This window comes from Mixophyes fleayi, chromosome 5 (assembly GCF_038048845.1).
Source record: "Mixophyes fleayi isolate aMixFle1 chromosome 5, aMixFle1.hap1, whole genome shotgun sequence".
NCBI classification, from domain to species: Eukaryota; Metazoa; Chordata; class Amphibia; order Anura; family Limnodynastidae; genus Mixophyes; species Mixophyes fleayi.
This window is the reverse complement of record NC_134406.1, coordinates 58,052,032-58,072,314: the sequence shown is the minus strand read 5'-3', so window position 1 is coordinate 58,072,314 and position 20,283 is coordinate 58,052,032. Positions and strand designations below refer to the sequence as shown.

At 40.3% G+C, this 20,283-nt stretch overlaps 1 protein-coding gene across 1 annotated transcript in view; it reads left to right on the top strand.

Annotated features, from left to right (window-relative positions):
- Nucleotides 1-20,283, top strand: part of SPMIP4 (sperm microtubule inner protein 4) — a 66,388-nt gene that overhangs the window by 28,024 nt on the left and 18,081 nt on the right. The window contains exons 3-7 of the mRNA XM_075211443.1: nt 6,599-6,670; nt 7,689-7,718; nt 7,809-7,984; nt 14,692-14,780; nt 19,882-20,056. Coding sequence (XP_075067544.1) covers nt 6,599-6,670; nt 7,689-7,718; nt 7,809-7,984; nt 14,692-14,780; nt 19,882-20,056 — 542 coding nt within the window. The remainder of the gene's footprint in view (nt 1-6,598; nt 6,671-7,688; nt 7,719-7,808; nt 7,985-14,691; nt 14,781-19,881; nt 20,057-20,283) is intronic.

Genomic DNA, 20,283 nt, shown 5'->3' with positions numbered 1-20,283 from the left:
GATCACAATAATTTCTTACAGGGGATTTTATACTGACTTATTGTTTTTCTCTTAATCCAGAAAACAACCAAGTTTGCATATCCATATGTATTGATAATGAAAGCTCTCTTATTGTATATAATGCAACACAAGTCAAAGTAAAAACATCATTTATTACAAGACGACAGCTGGATAAAATCATCAAAATAAGCAAAGTTTAAAATTTCTATATATTCTCCAATCCCTGTGTGGATGTACTTTTACCCCCTATGGTGAAATACAGGCTTGTAGAGCAACTACTCCTCTGTGAAGTGAGATGGTAAGATGCCGGCTACTAGCCTCCACAGCATGCGGGTTCGCTGAGTAACCTTAACTGGGTGTAGGATCCCCACTACCTCCTTATTGTAGCACACAATGCTACATTGGACTTTGAGCTGGACAACATCGAGGGGTATATTTACTAAACTGCGTGTTCGAAAAAGTGGAGATGTTGCCTGTAGCAACAGTCAGATTCTAGCTGTCATTTTGCAGAATGTATTAAATAAATGATAACTAGAATCTGATTGGTTGCTATAGACAACATCTCCACCTTTTCAAACCCGCAGTTTAGTAAATATATCCCCAAATGTCTTATCAAATACATTGAACAGATGTGCGATAAAAGGGATCAGATCGTCATAGAGTGCAACATTGTAGCAAAAAACATTTAGATTCCAACCGAGTTCTCCACCAGCTGCCACTTACCTACTCAATCCGATGTCAAAAATTACTATAGGGTCAAAGTTTTCTATGTAGTCGCAGACTCCATTCTGTCTGATTTACTTCAGTGGAAGAAATGTATAACTTCTGTGGGAGTTCAACAAAATGAGTAATGAAGACCTGTGCTCCACAGCTGAAAACGTACAGCAACAATACAAGATTTCAGTGACAAACTAATTTTCCTGAAGCGATTTTATAGAAAACAAGCCAAAGGAACTTCCTACAGAAATCCTAGAACTAGGACTTTCTGTGGTGTTTCCCAACATCACAATTAATTTTTCTCAGTTTGCAGCATCTATTGCTTCTGGTGCACGAACTATCAGTGTGTTGAAGAATGTAAAAAACTATCATCGCTCACTATGGGGTAAGAACGATTGAATGGGCTGGACATGCTCAACATTAACGGTGAAAGTTGGATCTTTACAAATTCATTGCTGCATTTGCCGAACAAAAACTAGAAAAGCATTTCTAATTTGAAATATCCAATAATCCAGTACATCAGTATATGTACATAGTATATTAGTTGTAAATTTTAATAAAGTTCAGCATCAAAATACATATTAAATGCATTTTAATGGAGGGGTTTTTTTTTAAGGGGGGGTTGTAAGAAAGAGGGGGTGGGGGCCTCTTAATTTGGGTTTCCCCGGGCCGCTATGGACGTCTGAAAGGGCCTGCTTAGATGTAACCTGTGTAACAGCAAAGTGTCCTTGGAAATTCATTTACCGTATATACTCGTGTATAAGCCGAGTTTTTCAGCACATTTTTTGTGCTGAAAAAAGCCCCCCTCGGCTTATACTCGAGTCCCACTTACCTGGTCTCCGTTTTCCAGTCTACCCCGCTCATCTGCAGCCTCTGTGGATCACTGTCAGCCACCATTTTATTGTAGCCCGTTTTTGTGTGTTCATTGCACATGGAACAATAAAGTTAAATGAAAAGGAGCCTGTCAGTCAAAGCTAAAGACCGGGACATTTCCATCTAGCCCCGCTGGTCAGAGACACATGTGAGTACCCTGACTTGTCCACTGCAATTATTTGCAGCAGTTTTATAAAGTCCAATATTTTCATTTTTTGTCACCTATTAATAAGTGTCTGAAGATTCTTTTGCATAACTGTGAAATCATTGAAAAGTCTAAAAACATCCCAAACTTCAAGTATAAATAGGGTTAAATCACACAAAGCAAATTGTATTGTTCTGTTAAAATGTTTCTTCCAGCAAACAAAATCAAACTTATCTTTATCTGAGCTATTATATCAAATTCTATTTAGTGTATGTGCAGCATCTTTTGCATTACTAAAGCCTAAATTACTGTACTGTTCTGAACACTTAGGAGTAACTGCTCATCACCTTCTAAAGGCGAATAAACTTAACTGGCACATGTATTTAGTATCCACAGACTGTCTCATTGATTTATATATAAATGATCTGAGTTGTCTTTAGTGAATGTTATTTATATCTGTGTTCACCTATTAGGCTTGATACCAAGTGCAGAGGATTTAGTTTAACCATTTGTGTATAATTTATTAGGATATGGGTATATATTATGTACTTATATAATTTTATTGATGTTTAATAACAATAAATTTTGATATATTCATTTACAACCTCACGTTTGTATTATTGGGAGCCCAGTGTTAACGATATCCAGCACTGTTTTTATTTTTGAAACTTACCAGTAGCTGCTGCATTTCCCACCCTAGGCTTATACTCGAGTCAATAAGTTTTCCCAGTTTTTTGAGGTAAAATTAAGTGCCTCGGCTTATATTCGGGTCGACTTATACTCGAGTATATACGGTAAATTGTTGCCGACTATGCTCTGGAAAGAAGTGTATAACTTTTCCCAGTATTGCATTATAGTACTTTAGATTAGTTTAGCGAGTCACAAGTGACCGGCACTTTTCACATGATCCTGATATTTACCTGTTGTACTTTTTAGAATCTACCTATTATTTCCGCCATTATTTATCTCGGTAATTCAGGTTATACCATGAACTAATAATGACTATACAAGCAGTGATTTAGTTTTGGGTTGTACTTATCATTGCAATAAGAAACCATTTCTGATGCCGGAAAAAAGATTTTAGCACTTGCGCTAATGCAGTATATAATATAGGTATTGGTGCCTTATTTGGAAAAACGGCATGCACAATAGTGGACTTGTACGGTAAATGCCTTGTGATTTGGTGTAGGAAAACACATGGATTAGCAAGTGGGCCGGTATATGGTGATATGCCATACCATCACTTTTCCTACTGCATTCATTATAAAACTATAACGTTTTATTCAATTGCATTTTCCCTACCGCAATTTACATATAACTGTAAGAAATGAACGAGACTCAAACAAGCTGCAGTTTATGAGAATAATAAAAAATTACTGATTAATTAAGGGCCAGTACAAAAGATTGTAAACTGAACTCAATTGAAGTTTTTACCCTGATGCACATCATGGACTTTGTGAAACGCACATTGTGAAATGCACTAAAATAGATGCATTTACACAAAACTAAATTATCCACTGGAGGTCAGTATAGTCCTGTGAATATTATTTCTATTACATTCTCTTGAAACTCTAGTATAATAGCAATTTCATATTTTACCACAAGATGATGCTAGACCTGTAGGTAATTGCTACATTGTTTTTAACCATAGCTTAATATAAAATTACAACCAAATTAAATAATGAATGCATTTACTATTTTACACATAAAATGCAAATGCAGTATTCTAAAAAATGTAATTTTGCCCAACAGAACTGCTGTTCTACACCCCAAAGTAAATATGAGTAGGAAATTTATTTACACTGAGATATTAAACTCAGTAAGTAATTTACTAACATTACTTTTAGGTACAAATTTTACACACAAAATCATAGCAGCCAATCAACTACTTGACTTTATTTTGTGAGTGGGTTAGGTGGTTCTATGCAATTTATGCAGCTAAACTCAATGTTAGTTAATGAGCCCTAGGGTTATAATGTGTATAACATGCCAGCAGAGGGCGTTCGATAGTACAAAGCATGACCCTCCTAGAAATGGCCACATTTCACTGACCCTGGACTGTTACAAGGGTAGGTTGTAACTTTTATTGAAAACTCCAAGGTAAAAACGTGCATTTAATAAAATGTAATTTAAGGTACAAAAAAACTGGGGAACAGTGTTTATAAAAAGTGGAGTTACCATTTTGCACCACTCGGTATACAAAGTGACCTGTGTAGTATGATGACCATAAGAGGTTCACTGGACAATACAATCTGCAGAAACACGTGACTGTCATGCCCACCATTTATCTTTACATGTAAGGGACAGCATGAAGCTCTGTCTGCAGGATTGGATGGTAATTGCTGGTTGTATTTAGTCAAAGTTCACAGGTAATTGCCTACACACCCAGAGACTTTGGTTCCTTGGTGCACAGAATATTGAAGATGTTCCTGATCCTTTATTTGTGTTTATTATTTTCTAGTTTGCAGCATTCAGTGATTACATGAAAATAATAGCAAAGAGGACATAGACTTACTATGGATGTGGTGGTATAATCTACAACAAGGGCACATTAGAAGCCTGCATTATACAGTGGACACTTGTTCCATACAGTCACTGGTTTCTGTGTCAAGTAATTAAACAACTATCTACAAATAACAACTAAACAATTTGCTTACTTTCCAATATGACCTTTAGGGCTAGATTTACTAAACTGCGGGTTTGAAAAAGTGGAGATGTTGTCTATAGCAACCAATCAGATTCTAGTTCTCATTTATTTAGTACATTCTACAAAATGACAGCTAGAATCTAATTGGTTGCTATAGGCAGCATCTCCACTTTTTCAAACCCGCAGTTTAGTAAATATACCCCTTAGAGTGAATGTAAATTATAAACTTATAAGCGGTGCTTACTGATGTCGTTTGTTATTACAATATTCATTGGGCATATTTATATATTATACTACCCCCACTATAATCTTCATGCATACAGTCATAGGATGTCTTAGTGACTTCTAATATCCATATTATTCGCAATATAAAATCCTGTGCACCATCAGAAGAGTTGGGCTCCAGCTTCCCTTTTTATCATTTACTATTTGGGACCATTTGTATTTATTCCATTAGGTCTAATTTCACTCAGGTAACAATGGTCTGCTTTTGGCAAAAAAATCCAAATGAGTTATCACAAAGTTTAAGTCGCTCATTGGTATAAACGTGTTGTTTTTGTTATGAGCTGTGTGTATGTATGTGGTAGGAGGATTATTATTATAATTTATTCATAAGGCGCCACAAGAGGTCCGCAGAGGTGTTCATTAAATTTACAGAAGTGGACAATACACAAGAGCAAGATTAATAGTACATTACATAGTAAGTTAGTAGTCTAAACATAATACAAACCAGGTATCTATTAGTCAACAGATTACATAGATAACTTGTCAAAGTTGATCAAGTTAGTTATAAGACAGGGAATAAGAGTAATGTTAATGCCCAACGTGAATTAGCCCTGGGCTCAAGAAAACAGGGCTAAGGAAGCAGTTCTAGAAGAACAGAGGGGGACACAATAGAATGAGAATATGAGGAAAGAGGGCCCTGCGTGTGAAGCCTTATGTGCTAAAGGGAAAACAAATATAGGTGCTTTGGCGAGGTGGGGGTGATGGCAGAGGTGAAGGAGTTCAGAGGAGGGTTGATAGACTTGAATAAAGAAATTAGTTTCAAGGGCACATTTAAAGCATCGGAAAGAAGAGGCTGATCTGATAGGGTGTGGGAGATCATATGTCCGGACAGGAACAGCCTGAGCATCCTGGAGGGGGGGTGGGAAGAGGTAATCAAGAGCCGGCGGTCATTGTCAGACCGGAGGGGGCAGGAAGGAGTGTTGGTAAAGTTGTAGTTGAAAATGTAGGGGGGGGGGGGGGGATTGGCTTAGAGCTTTGTAGATAAGGATGAAGAGTATAAATTTAATTCTGTTGGCTTTGGGGAGCCAAGGTAGCGATTGACAGAGACAGAGACAGAGGGGGACAGAAGAAATTGAGTTGTGGGAGAGAAAAATAAGGTGAGAATAGATTGAAGAGAGGCTGAACCTGGCTAGCCCAGAGAGGAGGAGAATACAGTAATCAATGCAAGAGATTATAAAAGATTTGGGGGTATATTTAGTAAACTGCGGGTTTGAAAAAGATTCTAGCTGTCATTTTGTAGAATGCACTAAATAAATAACTAGAATCTGATTGGTTGCTATAGGCAACATCTCCACTTTTTTAAACCCACAGTTTAGTAAATATACCCCCTGGTTTGATTTTGCTTCCGTGGTGAGAAAGGGACACATCTTGGGTATATTCCAATGGTGGAAGTGGCAGCTTTTGGAGATTCTGTTTATGTGAGATGATATGTACACCAGAGACAGCATGTTAATCTGCATGACGTTCTTAGGGAGCTTGTTTGATCTTGGGTCCCATTATTTTTAATAGCAGCTCTTCTAGAGGATACATTAAAAGAAGTGTAGCATTTCACTGCATTGGGCCATAGATCACCATTTTCATTCCATGTATAATATTTTAAAATAGGTAACTATAAAAAAACATAGCATATCTAGCTATTATCCACTTAACCAGTTCACTGCATATCTAACCAGACATTTAACTAACATATGTGCAAGAAATCACTGTCCATTTCGACTGCGTGTATTCTAAAATAATATAATAAATGTCTTTACCGGACTGTGTGGTAACTGTTACATAAAATACATATGTTTTGGGGGGGGGGGGTTTTTTTGGGGGGGGGGGGTTGTGTGTGCACATGTGTGTGTGTGTTTGTATAAATTCACAGCTTTCATAGATTTAATTAAAATAAAATTAACAGATGGTGTATTCTTGACTATCTTTTTGCCTAGTGGATTACCAATACAGCAAAACTATGGCATAACCAAGCTGAAAAAAAGTGCAGTCCGAATAAACGATGACCCGTAAGTAAAATACAATCTTATCAATTACTGAGATATAGGTATGTGTATATATATATATATATATATATATATATATATATATATATACACATATATATATATATACATATATATATACACTGTACATATGAATTCGCTCATGTGATGATATTGATTATGCTAACATTTTAGTTCAATTGCAATATATATACGTATTGACTGCACAGATGAATGGTCGGCAGGCCGCCTGTTACTCACCACTGGTCTACATTATCAGCCTTATTGCGGATGGAATTAACTTACTTACTAGGTGGCTGTAATAGGTTTAGGGAGCCCATGACACAGATGTCACAGTTTTCTGTTTCAAAATTATGGAAGCCCTACCCATGCTATATGTAGTGACAATTTAATTGTACAGACTATGTATGGAATTCTATCTATGATTGTTTTCTTATCCATACTTCACTCCTCTATTTCCAGTGTTCAGAGTGTCTCACATGGGACAGTATAGTAGGTTTGCAGATAAAAATGCAAACATAATTTAAAAATGATGCCTTCAGAAGCCAATTATAGCAGATGTTCTGAAGGTTTCAAGGCATTAATGCCGGCCATATGTGCTGCCTCTAAGCAAACGCTATACAGATAACTATCCTATAGTAATTGTTTGGCTCATTATCATGCATGCGCATGTCGGACTATAGCCGCCATCAACCGCAATAACAGGCCCACATATGGCCTGAGTACTAAAAGGCAGGATGCCATCCAGTTTGGTAACCCGTGAGCGTATCCAAGTTGGACAGGGATCCTGTTGATAAATTAGATGAACAAATGATGGCAGCATTTAAAAATCATGTGTGAGCTTTTTGTAGTATCAAATGATTTCATAATAGATTGAATTAATTCTGGCCTATAGTGCGCAACCTACACATTATTCTCCGTGACACATAATTTATCCAGATAGAATGCAGTTTGACAATTCCTCATAGCAGGAAACGACTTCATACAGTAATTAAATTACATTTACATTTTGTTTCTCTAGGTATCCAAAACCACCAGCTGCTTCTATCATGTAAGTAAAATATCACAGCAGATTTTGGAATTATAATAAAATGATGGTGAAAGCAAGAGAACTGACCTTGTGTTATATCTTACGGCTTAGTGGCAAACAGATATGTGCAGATTTCCCGGCAGAGCACCCATATTATTCCCATATATCCAAGTTTGCTGTGTTTCCTAGCTTCAGACCAGCGGAAGAACCTGCACGTAGCTCTACTCCACTGCACCCACAAACACCAGCATGCGCCCACCCTACCATCATCCTAAAGAAAACTAAAGGTACGTCTTATGGATTCTGGCAGTAGTGTGCTACTGTCTTTTCTCTTTAGCACCAACATTAACAGACCACATAGATTTCCATTACAAAGACAAATTCTCAAAATAAGTCAAAGTGAAACCACACGGTGTGATTATTGGACTCGTGAGACTGAAGCATATAGACGCTTGCGATCCATCGCCCATTTCTGTGTACTCTGATCTGTCATTGTCTCGCTGCCTTATAGTTCATTGTCATTTGTTGTTCCTATGCCTTGGTTAACATATGTTATTGTATGCTATGAGTATTTCTGTTAATTGTTCTATAAGTTAGATAAGTTATTCTTAAATGTCGCCAAGTGGAGTCTTTAATGATAGATAAAAGAGAACAATAGATCTGAGTTAAACAATTAGCCTATGCAGATATAATACTATCAACCTTTTCATGTTAAGGTAATTGTTATACAGTACCCTGGATTACACTCCTAGGGATAAATGTATCCAGTGTCGGACTGGGGCATGAAGGGCCCACCGAGGGACTGCAACACTAGGAGCCCACCAAAGGGGGTGTGGTCAGCCATCATAGAGGCGGGACCAGACACTAGAGGGGGAGTGGTCAGTCCATGAAGGACAGCTAGCACCTTAGTGTAGTATATAAAGAATGCAGTGTGTGTATAAAGAATACACAGTCTTGACCTGCCCCTTAGATTGGGCAGAACAGTGACCAAAAATCAGGATTGTCCCACTAGACTAGGCTTGGCTAACCTGTGGAACTCCAGGTGTTGTGAAACAACAAGCCCCAGCATGCTTTGCCAATATGTAGCAGCTTATTGCTGTAAGGGTATGCTGGGACTTGTAGTTTCACAACACCTGGAGTACCACAGGTTAGCCAAGCCTGCACTAGACTCAGAACATTTGACAGACTGTCTTACCTGTAGTTGTCACTTTTACCACCTGTGGCTGCTGGTTTCTTTAGTTGCGGCTTGTCTGGATCCTGGACTGTTGAGGGCCCTATTTGGAAAAAATAATGGGTACATTTAGAAATGCCAACCATACCTGCCATTAGTTCAACAGCACCCACATTTAATAATTAGGCCTCTCTCCAGCCTCAACATTAAAGTAATAGTGCTCACATTTCATAAATAGATCTATTTTCCTCCAACCAACCCCGATCTTAAATTAATAGTATTCCCATTTAATAAATAAACCTATTACCCTCCCTCCAAACAGCCCCAGCAATAAATTAATAGCATTTAAGTTTAAAACATCCATTTCCCACAACCATTCCTAGCATGAAATCATTAATATTCACATTTAATAGATAGCCCTCCTCCCCACACACAGCCCCACATTCAATTATAGACCCAAACCACCTCAGCATTAAAGGTCCCATCACCCCCTCCCTATAGTGTTCTCTGTGCAGCACCCCCTCACTATAGTTTAGTATAGTCAGCCCCCCTATAGTTTAGTATAGATAGGCAGCCCCCCTATGCCACATAGTAGTGCCCCCAAAACAATGTTATTCCACACAGTAGTGCCCCAATGTTATGCAACACAGTAGTGCCCCCAATGTTATGCCACACAGTAGTGCCCCCAATGTTATGCCACACAGTAGTGACCCAATGTTATGCCATGCAAGTGTCCCCAATCACACACACACACACACATTGTATATATATATATATATATATATATATATATACACACATCACATATATGTGTGTGTGTGTGTGTGTGTGTGTGTGTGTGTATGTGTATGTGTATATATATATATATATATATATATATATATATATATATATATATGCATGCATCCTTTGTCAAATACTTAGTTTACTACATTCAGGGGAGTCTGCTGTATGATTGTATGTATGCCCTGTTTCCCTCAGCCTAGGACTTCTCTGCTGTTTTTTTTAAACAAAAAAAAAAAAACAGGCTGGCTGGCAATTAGTCTCTTACCTGTGAAATACTCCAGCATCCTGCTCCTCTGGGCGGCCGCGACAGGAAGACAACTCCTCCTCCCCTGCTGAAGTTAAAAACACACTACCGCGCAGATGCAGAGAGCCCAGACACAGCTCTCTGTACCTGCGCGGTAGTGTTTTTGTTACCGACACTGCCGCCGCCGCCGGTAAGTCAGGTGTTCCCTGCAAGCTCCGCCCTAACATCGGGGGGGACGGAGCTTAAACGCGTCTGGGCCTACCGGTGAAAAGCCCGGCTGGCCGGGAGGCCAGTCCGAGGCTGAATGTATCAAGCTGAGAGTTTCTGGAGAGTTTGAAAAGTGGAGATGTTGCCTATAGCAACCAATCAGATTCTAGCTGTCATTTTTTAGCATGTACTAAATAAATGATTGCTAGAATCTGATTGGCTGCTATAGGCAACATCTCCACTTTTTAAAGTATCCAAAAACTCCCAGCTTGATACATTTACCCCCCAGACACCTCAGGGTTATGTCTTATCATTTTCCCAGCAATCACAATCTGACTACTGCTCCTAGTACAAGAACTTGGGTAGAAAACCGCACTAGGGAAAATAACATAAGCACTTATTATGATAATTGCTTAATAACCCGAAGAGAAACTCTGATCGGGGGGGTGCACCCAACAAATCAGTGGGATTTCTTATATAGCTCTCAGGGGGAGCCTCTCTGTGACATAATTTGTCTTATCAGCCTGTGGGAGTTTATTAATTCCGCTTTGTTAATTCATACATTATTGTTAGGAGTTCAAGGAGCTTCTCCTTGATACAAACTTGGCTTACTAGCCTACGGGAGTCTTTCAATCGACTTATCCCGCTATGTTACTATACATATCACTGTGAGATACACTGCAGACTTGAGTTACCTGACGATGTTTTATGTTTTATATATCAAGATTACTATGTAAACTAGGGAGCATAATATCCTTATGTTATTATCAACACATAGTGTCCTCTCAATCTCAGGAAACAGAATTATCTGACATCTAGCATCTGACAGATACAATTATCAGCGCTATATCAGCTTACTACTGTATTTGTATTAGGATACTGGTGAGACCTTGCAAAAATTCCCCCCCCCCCCTATTTTTGCAATTTTAAACCACAGTTCACAATATTTTTATTATTTCGCTCATCTACTTTTCATTTTAATCATACCTAATAAAAGTTAAATTTTAATCAAGCACCTACGGAGTGCCTCAAACCACACTGTCTTTTCTTTCTCTCCTCCCTCTTTATACTGCTCCTAGTACACCCACTATTAGTTTTACTACCGTGGGAATATTGATGTGGATATAACCTATGTTTTTGACTGTATAGGTGTGTTCGTGGATTAGTGACTAGGAACTACACTTCTGTCACATGTGTATGTTGTACCTGCTAAGAATCTCATCTGTCTGGTGATTGTGTATATATATGTCTGTGTTGCCATTGATGGAATAAACTGCATTTTGGTCTCAACAATCTGCCTAGGTGCTTTCAAAGAACCAACTAGGACGTGCAGTCTTCACAGTCAACATTATAGAATGCAGCATATACTAAAATAACACCTAACAAGAAGGCCATTTATCAACCAACCCAGCTCAGTAGATACCTTGTTTGCCATGCTACCATCGTGAAACATGTCTGCAGCAGTACAGTTCCTAGGGGGCCATTGATGAGTTCCCAGCATATCTGTAGTATGGTCACAATAAATAGTGTGCCAATTACTGTGTTTCTAGTTCAGTTTACTTCCGGATTCCAAGGTGAGAAGAAGGACGTTTTACCCCAAGATACCTCCAAAATTGTTAATTTTTAGAAATGTTTCTTTAGTATCTAGGCAGGAAAGGTGTTCCAGCAGCTTCTGTCTGTTGTTATAAAAATTGATTGAGTACATGTTTCAATCTAAGAGGGGAAAATCAAATAAAAACTATGGGGGCGCAAATAATTTAGGCTGATGAACCCATTCAATTTTACTGTTCAATACATATTGGTTGACACCAATTGATTGGTAAAAAAATGAAAAGTAATTTGAAGCAATAGCCTTTATACCCTGTCAGTTGCCGTCCCCGCACTCACACTAGGTGCCGAGGACGGTCGCCTTCACCTCTGCCCGGCCGTCCCGTTGCTAAACAACGGGACGCTACTTCCGGGACTACACAGGAAGTTCGGGGGCATGCGCCAGAACATTGCGTCCCCGTTGCTAGGCAACGGAGATGCCGGCCAGCACTTCCTGTCAGCGGTCAGAACAGCTGACCACCGACCCCGCGTCCACCAGTGAATGATTGATACCCTGTATTTAAACCTGACTCTGGCACCACTAGGGTGCCAGAGTGTCTAGTCCCCTAGGCTCCTGCACTGTTTGTATCCTGTACAGATTGACTATTGGATTCTGAGCCTAGTTCTGCTTGACCTCTTTTTCGGATTTTCCTTTGGACCCTGACTCTTCTTCTGCCTACTCCCTCGGTACCTGCGTTGACCTCCGGATCGCATGACTTCGCAAGTTCACTTATACCTCGCTGGTAGCTAACTGGGAGGGCCGCGACCTGCACATCTCAGCAGCTAAAACCAAATCTCCTTGCGGGGATCCCTGGAGAAGACCTGAGGCGTGTTTAGACTCTGCGCCTCCCAGCATAGCAGCGCCAATACCGGCAGGTAAGGCCATGAGAGCAAGTCTGTTTCGTGATAGTATACTCTGGCTATGACTTCTGAAGGTCAAGGTGAACCATCAGCCCAGGATTTGCTGCTCTACTTGGCTCATAAATTCGAACAACACGATACCAAGCAGGCCAGGTTACTACAATGTATTCAAGGAATTGCCTCCCGTCTGGACTCATTCAGGCCTCCTTACCAGCTGCTCAATGTGTTGTAGTCACCTCTTCTGAGGCCAGTCCTCCCATTTCTGCTCCTGCGGCTGTCGCATCCTCTTCCTTGCGGCTGCCGACACCAGAGAAATTTGATGGAGACCCTAAGAAATGTCGGGGATTTTTGAATCAATGTTCCATTAATTTTGAATGTAACTCCGGATCCTTCCCTTCTGAACATTCCAAGGTGGCTTTCATCATTTCTGTTCTTTCCGGACAAGCCCTGGCATGGGCCTCACCTTTGTGGGAACTGGATGATCCCCTTCTACTGAGCGCCTCTTCTTTTATAACAGCGTCCCGGAAAATATTTGAGGAACCAGGTCGGGTTTCTTCCGCAGCCTCCAGCCTCCTTTCCCTGCGCCAGGGTTCCCAAACGGTAGAACAATATGCGGTTCAATTTCATACCCTGTCTTCCAAGCTTAAGTGGAACGATGAGGCACTTGTGGTAACTTTCTGACAGGGCCTCTAGGATCGCATTAAAGATGAATTGGTACCCCGAGAGCTTTCTGCTGATCTTGATTCCCTCATTTCCCTATGTAATAGGGCAGATCTTCGCTTCCAGGAACGTACTCAAGAGAGATCTTGTGCCAGACGCTCTGTTCCTCGCCTTGCTCCTCGGTTTCAGAATCCGAACCCAGCTCCTAAGGACGAGCCCATGCAGATAGGATGTTCTCGCTTGTCCCCTGAAGAGAGAGAAAAAAGACTAAAACAGAATCTTTGTCTGTGGAGAGGCGGGTCATCTGCTAGTCTCCTGTCCTAAACGGCCGGGAAACGCTCCCTCCTATTTGGTGACAGGGAGGGAGTCGGACTTTCCACTCCCTATTCCACCTCAAAGCCAGATTTTTTATGTATTTCACTCTGGACACTCCTAGTGCCCCTCCCTCCCCTCTGCCTTCGTGGATTCCGGCGCTGCTGAAAATTTCATATCTGCCACCTTGGCGTCACAACTCCAGATCTCAACCCGAGATTTGCCTCAGCCATTGTTCCTCACTGTCGTGGATGAAAATCGCGTTGTTAACAGTTCCATTTCCAAGGTTACATCTCCTGTTCGGCTGACGGTAGGGGTCTTGCATTCAGAGTGGATCGAATTTTTGGTTTTACCTCAGTATATTAATTCTGTCATCCTGGGTCTTTCATGGTTTAGACTACATGCACCTCAATTTAATTGGAGCTCTGCACAGGTCACCTCCTAGGGTCCTCAATGTTTCGAGAGATGTCTTCTCACAGTTAAACCCAAGAAACAGAGCATTCCTTCTATACCTTGTCAGGCGCTCACCTCTCAGCTGGAGCTCCCCGCTCTCTATATTTTCTTTTGGGATGTTTTCTCCAAAGCAGCTTCTGAGATTCTTCCCTCGTATCGTCCGTGGGATTGCCCACGGACAATACAAGGGAAGACCATTTATTGATTAAAGAGGAAAACAACATATATGTAGGTGATTGTATTTAGTTACATTTTATATGTAAAATACAACTTTCACATTTATCAATCACTATTCTCTCTTATGTATAAAACATGTCTGTACATTGTTATATTGCCTGCAAATAGGGTAATGCAACCTTTGCATTTACTACTAACACTGTCAAGTCACATCTCTACACTATCGGGATGGGGGTATAAGGATATACATTTGTATTTCAAAGAGCAAATACTGCTTTTTTGAGCTGATCGCGTCTTGTGATCCCTCCAACTCAACATATAAATAGGCTTTATATGCACTTTTTTGCACGTATCTTTTCCTATAAAAGGTTCAATGTGCAAATGCATCCAACCCAAGAAGAGCTCATCAGAGTTCACGTTGCTTGCTATGGAGGACCTAGCAAGTTCAGATCAATCTCAATTATCATGTGGAACTGAGTTGTGTTATTGTAATTAATAGAGTGTTTAGTTATTTTATTGTTGCTATTATTTCTCAGGACATCCTTACAGGCATGAGGTCATATCTGTTCCTTCTGATTCAGAGAAGCTGGCACTGAAATGGACGGGTCAGCAAGGATACTATCATGTAAGTACTTTATAGGTGGCAATATTACTATCAAGGATACTATCATGTAAGTACTTTATAGGTGGCAATATTTGTCTCCTAATTGAGTTTCATGTATTTCAGACAATCCTGGAGGGCTGCTCCCTATAAGGCAATTTCATTCTACTTACATACACTGTTGCATGTTTCCCCTTTTATGCATATCGTACATTTTAAATATAATTGTATCAAGTTGCAGAACAGGTAGAACAGTCAGGTGTCTTTTATGTGCTTCTTAAATTTGGAAGTCACACCTGTAAGTGATATAACACAATAAAAGCTATGAGGCTCATATAGCCAAGAACCATCTTGTGTGGACAGTACAGTGGCACAGTGGTTAGCATTGCTGTCTCACAGCTCTGGGGTCACAGGCTCAATTATGACCAGGTCCCTATATGTGTAAAGTTTGTATGTTTTACCCGTGTTTGAGTGTTTTTCTCCATATTGGTTGGTTAATAGGTTTCTGACAGAAATATAGAATGTAAGCTCCACTGGGGCAGGGAGCAGGGTTCAGGCTGGGTCGGGGGGCTTCTGTCCCCTGGACCGGTCCCATAGTGGGCTACCTTGGGCTGGGTCACTGGGCCACTTGCATTTTATTTTTTTAAAAATGTTCCTAATAGGCTGCTGAGTTGAGTCTTGCTCCCTGGGCTACAATTTGCCAGCCCTTCCCTGGCAGGGCGTGATGTGAATGAATGGATATTATCTCTGTAAAGCGCTGTATGTAGGTGCTATATAAAAACTGTTAATAAATACATGTGTACTGCTGTACCAAGGTAAATTGTTTTTAGCTAGAAAGTACGTGCAGCTGATAACAAGTATGCTGCTCTTCCAGTCTGCCTGACTGCTGTTCCCAAGTAGATCACATGTTAGCTGTTAAACTTTATGGGACTGGTGTCATGTTTCTTTATAGCTCAAGAGAGTCTTCTGTATCTTACAGCAACATTCTTTCTCTGTTCTCTGCATACCTCCTTAGGCAAAGAAATAACATGTAAAAGCAAATCCTTGTCTGAATATAACAGACATTTTTTGCATATGTCTGCTCTTTTCTGCACAACTAACTCTGCACTCTCTGCGCTACACAAGTGATCAGCAATGGATCAGTATTCAGTGGCGCACGCAGGGGGGGTTTCTGGGTCTCCAGAAACCCCCCCCCCCCCCCACCGCTAAAAAGTGCCCTACAAGTGCCCTACTGTAGTATACAGCAGCCGCGGCGCTGTCTAAGAAGCGTCCGCGGCGGTGCTGTATTGTATTGACAGCGCCGCGGCTGCTGTATACTTCAGTGCAGCTGAAACGGCGCTGCCGCGCATGCGCGGCAGGTCTCTAGATTTTATTTTTTTTTCGGGGGCGGAGGAAACCCCCCCTGACAAATCCTCCGTGCGCCCCTGGTATTGTCAGTAAATACTGAATGTTGTATAGTGACCCTGGGCTGCTGCCTACATGGATAGTTTTTAGGTCCTATCTAAGCTCAGCAGACATTCAATGTACTATATTTGAAAAGGATAAAATTATTTAGTTTCTAAAAGCAATTAAGACAGTTGTCTCAAACTTACAGAAAGCTGTCAGTAACATGACTGCGACTGTCAGTCAATTCAGTGACTCACAACCAAGTCAAACCACTAATATATCTCATCATATTGACTGACAATAAGGTGCCAATATATTCTGAGAGGCTGTCGTTGTAACCATCATATTATCAACATCATCATTATTTATTTATATAGAGCCAGCAAATTCCATAGCTCTTCACAATTGGGGACAGACACAGTAATAAACAAACTAGGTAAAGCAGACAGAGGTGAGAAGGCTCCGCTCACAAGCTTACAATCTATGTGATCATATCAGGGTCTTGTTGAAACACTTCCCGTTTGTTGCTCTGCTGCTAAGCAGATACTTTGGTCGTGCAGAATTCTCTTCCCCAGATTTTAACCTTAGGGCGTTGCAGCTGAAAAGACAATCTAAGATGACATTTCATGCTAACTTCACTTTAATTAAACAAGTTCATTAATAAGTTAGAAACCATAAGAACCCTCTTTAACAGAACACATTTAAATTGTCAAAGCTAAGTCATAACAACCAAGAGGGAAGAATTAAAACTCCCCCTAAGAATCCGGCTAAATCTATACAAATTACTCCTTACCTGCACCTGTGCACAGGGTGCACAGGGGAGGGTTGGCAAAGTTTAGCCCGGGGGCCAAGACTCGACTTAACAGCCTATTTTAAAGGGAAAAAAATACAGATGACCCAGCTCAAGATAGCCCACTAAGGGACTGACCTGGGGGAGCAAATGCCCCCCTGCCCCCCAGCCCAGCCTGCCCCTGCCTGTGCAGCACCTATACATCCAGATCTGCTGGCTTTCTAGCAGTTATCTATAATATAAAAGTCCTAGCGGCATGTGTTAGTCTGTGTGTGGAAAAAAAAAACAAGCTGCAGCGCCACCTGCTGGGCGGAGTTATACACTGACCTACTAAATTCTTAGCATTGTCTAATATATAAAAGTAAAAACCTAGCGGCGTGTGTTAGTGTGTGTGTGTGTGTAAAAAACTATTTCTCAGAAAGGGCTCATCCAATTGACCTAAAATTTGGTATACTGACATTATTTGACAAAAAAATTAGAATAGTCAGTTAACTTCCATCATCCCCCCTTCTCCCCGTGGGAGGGGTAGTAAAGGCTAAATTTACGAGTTGAGGGGTCAAACTCATTTTCATGAGGTAATTTTACCTCATGAACACACATTAAAAAGGGTGCTTGTGTCGGGAAGTAATGCTCTTCCCCTGAGGAGGCCTGGGCTAGGCCCAAATGCATGACAAGAACCTTTTTAAGACCTTAAGTAGCTTGATTTGACTAGAATGCATGAGTATCATGCACGGGTTAACTTATACCATCATAAATGGCAAAGCCATCAAGCGATACATCCTGCTGATCTGAGCTTATTAGCTCTCATCAGTGTAACTGTATATGGACCAATAACTTCTTCATAGATATTGCAAAGTTCCCTCACAGGGTTTTAGTGAAGTGGGCTAGAAGGAGCCTAAGAATCCTCCTGGGGAAGGAGGATTACAGTAAGGGGGTGGTCACATAATTGCAATATATTAGACATGGATGCATCACCAGTTAGGCCTTTTATAGGAGGCTTATCTCTTGCAGATGCTGAAGGGCTGCTGTAACCATACACAGTGATGATGATGATTGGCTGCTTGTGAATTGACCCAACCAGCAGATAGTACTTAATTCATTAATGTCACAGCTATACTATAAGAAGTTGCGCACCTCTGTTTGCATTACTTAATTGACATTTCCTTTTGGAGCACTGCAGGGAAGAAGATTTCCACTTGATTTTTAAAGGGGAAAACATCAGATGTTTGTATTTAATTTAATTTGTATTTTGTGTGTAATTAAACTTTTTATATGGAACATACAACTTTCACATTTATTAATAACACTCTGTCAAGACGGCATTCACTCTTGTGTATAGGAAACGTCATTGCATTATTATATCGCATGCAAATAGGGTAATGTGAATTAAGCATTTACTACTCAAGTCACATCGCTACTCTTACTCTATGTTGTCGTGGGGCATAAGTATAGACAGTCATTACACCTGACGTACACTTGGCACAATAGCTACTATTTTTGATCTAGGAGATTTGTCTGACTCAACATTTACACAGAAACACACTTCTTTTTTTACATGCGTGTTTTCAATACGTACGTTCTGAAGGCATATGCATCTATCAGTCACATAAATGATTTTTTTCTTGGCAGTTTCTCTGTCCAAGCAATTTCTTTTTCTTTTTTTGAGATACAAGAAGACAAATTGGTTTGTGCAAGCTCACCAAGAGCTGCACTGGGAGTCAAAACAGAGTTTCCAGCAATTTTTCAATGTAACCGTTAGACAGCTAACTGTTGGATTAATACACACACACACACACACACACACCTGTTGATTACTTACAGTTCATTGTCAAATATAACTGTAAAACTCAATGGCTTTGATCTTCTTTAGCAATTTCAGTTGAGTGATACTAGAACACACAACACTTATATCTTTCCTGTCTTAGGCTTTGTAAACAAATGTGTTTAGTCACACATAATTACAAGAAATTAGCATTTCTTTCACTTAATTTTCCTAATCTATTTGAAAGAATGTCATTGTGCGCTGAGAGTACGCTTATCATATAGATCAGTTGTTACATCCATTGAGAGGCTACATTGTTATAGTACAGTTCAAAGCATTGGATCATCCTGGGGTGTTCCTCATGTAATGCTGTCCAAAGTGCCACTTGTACTGTCCTTACGCCCATTCTCCACCTCCAGAGCTCCAATCACCAGCTACGATCTGCTGTAATTGATTGCATGAAGAATCACGGGGCGGCACAAGTCACCTGTGTTGCTCCCTGTAATCCCTGTGTTAGCAGCAAGGCAACTAACTCTGTGAGTGGAGTTATAGATGAGAGCAGAATGCTTTCTCTATCACTCCTGCAACTACAACACTCACATCTGTGGAAAAGCAAACTAAGGATGTAGGGAAGAAGTCTATGAAGTGTATGAGGCCCTCTCTAACCCTCAGTCTCACATGTGAACCTCCTTCATCAGTCTGCTATTAGTATTTGTATGAATTGTAACTCTGTGCAGTGCTGTGGAGTTTTGCGGTGCCTTACAAATAAACGATGATGATGATGATGATGATCTCTGCCAGCCCCAGGATTGTCCCACAAAGAAAAGTTTCTCATCTCATGGGAGGAACTGCCCTAATCTCAGATTCACTAGACAACAGTGTGTACAAAGCCCAGCAACTAGTGTGTTTCCTTTACTTCTAGGGGTATATTTATTAAACTGCGAGTTTGAAAAAGTGGAGATGTTGTCTAAAGCAACCAATCAGATTCTAGTTAGCATTTATTTAGTACATTCTACAAAATGACAGCTAAATCTGATTGGTTGCTATAGGTAACATCTCCCCTTTTCCAAACCTGCAGTGTAGTAAATATACCCCCTAGTCTCCTACCCAGAAGTGTCACTTTTTTTCTCACACCAAAGATACCTTCAACATAGGCAACACATATCTCACGATTTATATTATTTCAGGTTCCCAAAGTCAATCATGAAAATAACCAGATCTACTATCCCATTCCACCGAAAAGTATGGCCCCCAATGCACTACACAATCCATATGAAGAAACACTCTCTGAGAGGACAGTGAATTTACAGAGGAATCTGATGAAATCTCATTGGCTAACATCATATAACCGCAGCTTTACAGGTAAGTCAAATATACACGCTTCTCTCACTGCGAAAATAATCTGCATTTAATAACTATACAGTCAAGAGATTTGAGTGTATGGATAAAAAAAATTGCAGTGTGTCCTGTGAGATATGTGTGCTCTCTGTGTACTCTGGAGATCCATGTAAGAGGAATTGGCAAGAGGACATCCAATATTAAATGGCAGAATAAGAGTCAGTAACGCAGGTGAACACAGATGCTGAAAG